Source organism: Chiloscyllium plagiosum, chromosome 19 (assembly GCF_004010195.1).
Source record: "Chiloscyllium plagiosum isolate BGI_BamShark_2017 chromosome 19, ASM401019v2, whole genome shotgun sequence".
Classification (NCBI taxonomy): domain Eukaryota; kingdom Metazoa; phylum Chordata; class Chondrichthyes; order Orectolobiformes; family Hemiscylliidae; genus Chiloscyllium; species Chiloscyllium plagiosum.
Window position 1 is genome coordinate 60,315,912 of NC_057728.1, and position 5,627 is coordinate 60,321,538.

Here is a 5,627-nt window from a genome sequence, read left to right on the forward strand (position 1 = left end):
GAGAGGAAGTCGTACGAGGCTAGGTTGAGAGTTCTCGGCCTTTTCTCGTTGGAACGGCGAAGGATGAGGGGTGACTTGATAGAGGTTTATAAGATGATCAGAGGAATAGGTAGAGTAGACAGTCAGAAACTTTTTCCCCGGGCACAACCGAGTGTTACAAGGGGACATAAATTTACGGTGAAGGGTGGAAGGTATAGGGGAGATGTCAGGGGTGGGTTCTTTACCCAGAGAGTGGTGGGGACATGGAATGCGCTGCCTGTGGGAGTGGTAGAGTCAGAATCTTTGGTGACCTTTAAGCGGCAATTGGATAGTTACATGGATGGGTGCTTAAGCTAGGACAAATGTTCGGCGCAACATTGTGGGCCGAAGGGCCTGTTCTGTGCTGTATTGTTCTATGTTCTATGTTCTAAGCATCGATCCGAAAGCTAGTGTGCTTCCAATTAAACCTGTTGGACTATAACCTAGTGTTGTGTGATTTTTAACTTTGTACACCCCAGTCCAACACCGGCATCTCCAAACCAAAATACATGAGCCTCCATCCTACCATATACAGTGAAATGAGTAATTGAAAGATCTAGGGTGCTACTAGAGTTAAAGGAGAGATTACGGGTTAGCCATAAACCAAAGGCCTATAAGATGTCACTACACTGTATAGAAATGGCATGTAACAACAGTTTAAGCAACACAAGGTTATAGGTATAATAACGAATATACACGATTGTTGATTCCTGCCCCTCACCTAGTATTAATTCTGATAAAATAGTTTATACTTGAAGAAATTTGCTGTTTTTGAAGCAAAGACAGTGCAATATCTCAAACAGAATACTTCAGTTAACAGATTGTCACCACCCTTTCAGTGTGCAAACTGCACGCTTGCCTTGCAGATCACTAAATTGCAAAACTCTTTTGAAATCCATTTCCTGACAGTCTTAAGTGATGGTTTGAAATTCCAAATTCGCTTTCAAAAGATTTTGTTTACTTTAATTGATATCACATATGTTTGGTTTCAGGTGACAAACAAGGCTCTTTGAATGCCCAAGTTGTTTGAGCATTGAAATCCTGCTGGACATTTCTGGATTATAAAATGTCTATAGTTGAAGACAGAAGTATAATGACTGCTTGTGTTTTGGGACCTCCTAACATGATAGGGCACGAGATAAAACACAAGTACATATTTAGTATTTATTTACAAAACAGTATTTTAATGATCACTTTGAAATTATCGTTTGGGAAGGTCACCCCCCCCCCCCACTCTAACGAATAACAACCCGAGCAGGGAAATTGCAGGGAATAAATTTGGAAGAAACAATATTAATTAGATTAGATTAGATTACTTACAGTGTGGAAACAGGCCCTTCGGCCCAACAAGTCCACACCGACCCGCCGAAGCGTAACCCACCCATATCCCTACATTTACCCCTTTACCTAACACTACGGGCAATTTAGCATGGCCAATTCACCTGACTTGCACATCTTTGGACTGTGGGAGGAAACCGGAGCCCCCGGAGGAAACCCACGCAGACACGGGGAGAACGTGCAAACTCCACACAGTCAGTCGCCTGATCTTTCCTGTCACATCCAGAAAATCTTACATATTAAAGTTCGCCAACTCTCAGAATACTGTTTAGCTGTGGCAGATCACCTGCCTGAAATTTGTCAGCAAAGCTTTCTCCAACTTTGGCTTATTATAAGTAACACTCTCATCTTGCAAAAGTATGTGGACTCAAACCTTATTCTTCAATATGTAATCTAGATTGGCACTTTAGTATTATGGGGAGGCTTTTGGCATTCAGATGAGATATTAGACCATGCTATGCCTGCCCTCTGAAGTGACATGTAAAACCAATAAACGTATTTAAGAAAAGCAGAATAGTTCTGCTGGATTTCTTTGCCAATATTTAGCCCTCAAACAAACCCAGCACTATGAATGACAGATTAAAACCTTATTGCTGACAGTAGTGCACATGGCCTTTGAGTATAATACAATAGTGATGACACTTCATTGTCCACAATTGTGTAATGAGACCACCCAGTAATGCAAAACGTTATGTATAAATGCAGTTTTCTGTTTATTTCTAACTTATGAATTATTTGCAGAAGCAACTAGCTTATGCCCGATATGTCAATTCTCCTGCTCGAATGCTACCTGACCTGCTGTGCTTTTCCAGAACCACATTCTCGACTCTGACCTCCAGCACCTGCTGTCCTCACTTTCTCCTAAGCTTTGTTAAAATCACTTCTTACTAAGTTTCTTAAAGCTTATTTATTACATCATCCATAGTAAGTAAAGCATGAGCATTTTATGCGACTTTTTGTTATTGTTCCCTTGCCAAAAGGACTTGGTTTGAGTCAAACGGCAAGTGTAGATTATATTCATTTCATTTTAAATTTTAATAGAGTAAGATAAATTAATTTATAATCCTAATCGATCAAATTATTCCTAACAAATATTTTACAGAACATAAAGCAGACATGGAGGAGACAATGGTCTAGTGGTATTATGCTGGACTGTTGATCTAGAGACACAGGTAATATTCTGGGTACCCAGAATCTTGCCATGGCAGATGGTGGAATTTGAACTCAATTTTAAAAAAAATCTGAATGCCAAAAGACTAATGATGACCATTGTCGATTGGCAGGATCATCAATGTACTTTTGGAAAGGAAACTGCCATCCTTACCTGGTCTGGCTTATATGTGACTCCAGAACCAGAGCAATGTGGTTGACTCTTTAAGGGGCAATAAATGCTGGCCCAGCTAGCAATGCCCTCCTCCCATGAATGAATAAGGAAATGTGTGACATTACAGATGAAATTCATTCAACAAAATCGCATTTGCCCTCATCTGACTGTAGGGAGATCTTTGTTACATACCTTTTCTTTCTCTGAAAGAGCTTTCTCTACGTCTATTTCCTCATCTTCTGTGTCAGACTCTGGAGAACTGTCATTTTTGTCCAGTTCTTCCAATACTTTTTCCTAACATTAAAGGAGAAATGCAAGATGAATTTAATCAGTATTTACTTCTTACACTTTATTCCAGCTATTTATCTTTTTATTCACAATAACTGAAAACTACAACAATGTTTAAAAACAAAATTCATTACAAATGTCAGTATATTTGACATTTTATATTTTAAATTCCTTGATGTATAAATACATTTTGTAACATAGTGCTGACAAAATGGGCCAGGACAATTTCAGGTTTGATCCTTGACACAGGTGGAGCTAGCTCCTGCCAAGAAAGCAGGAGGAGCAGCACTGCTGGGCTCAGCCTTCCAGTGTTGTTGGATATGGAGAATGGGGGGGAAGATAAAATGAAATCAGAAAGTTTGCTTCCTGTCTATGGAGCAGTATTTTCGAAAAGGCACCGGCATCGGTGACAGTCAGAGTTTTTTCTTCAATATGATTCACCTATCATTAAGTCCCTGGGCTCAGGACAAAAAAAAATTCCACTTCCAAAGTTCCTGTTCACGAAACATACTGCAGAAGATATAAAGGTGCTCACATGGAGCTCCCACGGACCATGTCTTGTATCAGGAGTTACAGCATGAATGCTAAGTCTAGCTTTAGTCTCAGAAAATGTACAAAAATAAAAAATATTTGCTATCAAAGACAGAAGTTATTTTAAAATTCTGTAAACAAAAGATCCAAACTATAATATTTACCGTCATGGAGTCATAGAGTTGTACAACACAGAAACAGGCCTTCCGGTTCAACCTGTCCATGTCGACCAGATATCCCAACCCAATCTAGTCCCACCTGTCAGCACTCGCCCCATATCCCTCCAAACCCTTCATATTCATATACCCATCCAGATGCCTTTTAAATGTTGCAGTTGTACTAGCCTCCACCACTTCCTCTGACAGCTCATTCCATATACGTACCACCCTCTGCTTGAAGAGGTTGCCCCTCTCACTCTAAACTTATGCCTTCTAGTTCTGCATTCCTCCACCCAGGGAAGAGAGTTTGTCTATTTATTGTGGTTCTGTTCGCCGAGCTGGGAATTTGTGTTGCAGATGCTTTGTCCCCTGTCTAGGTGACATCCTCAGTGCTTGGGAGCCTCCTGTGAAGCGCTTCTGCTATTTCCTCAGCCACCGAGAGGTGGCTGAGGAAATAGCAGAGGCATTGGTTGAGATCTTTCAAGAGTCACTGGAGTCAGGAAAGGTCCCGGATGATTGGAAGATGGCTGTTGTAACCCCCTTGTTCAAGAAAGGATCAAGGCAAAAGATGGAAAATTATAGGCCAATCAGCTTAACCTCAGTTGTTGGTAAAATTCTAGAATCCATCATTAAGGATGAGGTTTCTAAATTCTTGGAAGAGCAGAGTCTGATTAGAACAAGTCAACATGGATTTAGTAAAGGGAGGTCATGCCTGACAAACCTGTTGGAATTTTTTGAAGAGGTAACAAGTAGGTTAGACCAGGGAAACCCAGTGGATGTGGTATATCTAGACTTTCAAAAGGCCTTTGATAAGGTGCCACACGGGAGGCTGCTGAGCAAGGTGAGGGCCCATGGTGTTCGAGGTGAGCTGCTGGGATGGACTGAGGATTGGCTGTCTAACAGAAGGCAGAGAATTGGGATAAAAGGTCCCTTTTCAGAATGGCAGCCGGTGACGAGCGGTGTCCCGCAGGGGTCGGTGCTGGGGCCACAGCTGTTCGCAATATATATTAATGATTTGGATGAGGGAACCGGGGGAATTCTAGCGAAGTTTGCCGATGATACGAAGTTAGGTGGACAGGCAGGTAGTACTGAGGAAGTGGGGAGGCTACAGAAGGATCTAGACAGGTTGGGAGAGTGGTCCAGAAAATGGCTGATGGAATTTAACGTGAGAAAGTGCGAGGTCTTGCACTTTGGCAAAAAGAATAAAAACATAGACTACTTTCTAAAATGGTGAGAAAATTAATAAAGCCAAAGCACAAAGGGATCTGGGAATGCTAGTCGAGGATTCTCTAAAGGTAAACATGCAGGTTGAGTCCATGATTAAGAAAGCGAATGCAATGTTGTCTCTTATCTCAAGAGGGTTGGAATATAAAAGCAGAGATGTAATACTAAGACTTTATAAAGCTCTGGTTAGGCCCCATTTGGAGTACTATGTCCAGTTTTGGTCCCCACACCTCAGGAAGGACATACTGGCACTGGAACGTGTCCAGCGGAGATTCACACGGATGATCCCTGGAATGACAAGTCTAACATATGAGGAACGGCTGAGGATACTGGGATTGTATTCGTTGGAGTTTAGAAGATTAAGGGGAGACTTAATAGAGACGTACAAAATAATACATGGCTTGGAAAAGGTGGATGCTAGGAAATTGTTTCAGTTAAACGAGGAGACCAGGACTCGTGGACACAGCCTTAGAATTAGAGGGGGTCATTCCAGAACAGAAATGCGGAGACATTTCTTCAGCCAGAGAGTGGTGGGCCTGTGGAATTCATTGCCACGGAGTGCAGTGGAAGCCGGGACGCAAAATGTCTACAAGGCCGAGATTGATAGATTCTTGTTGTCTAGAGGAATTAAGGGCTACAGGGAGAACGCTGGTAAGTGGAGCTGAAATGCGCATCAGCCAAGATTGAATGGCGGAGTGGACTCGATAGGCCGAATGGCCTTACTTCCACTCCTATGTCTTATAGTC

At 41.9% G+C, this 5,627-nt stretch overlaps 1 protein-coding gene across 1 annotated transcript in view; it reads right to left on the reverse strand.

Moving 5' to 3' along the window:
- The window catches only part of LOC122559308 (RNA polymerase II-associated protein 3-like), a 13,961-nt gene that overhangs the window by 5,015 nt on the left and 3,319 nt on the right, over positions 1-5,627 (reverse strand). Inside the window, exon 3 of the mRNA XM_043708664.1 lies at positions 2,873-2,974. Coding sequence (XP_043564599.1) covers positions 2,873-2,974 — 102 coding nt within the window. The remainder of the gene's footprint in view (positions 1-2,872; positions 2,975-5,627) is intronic.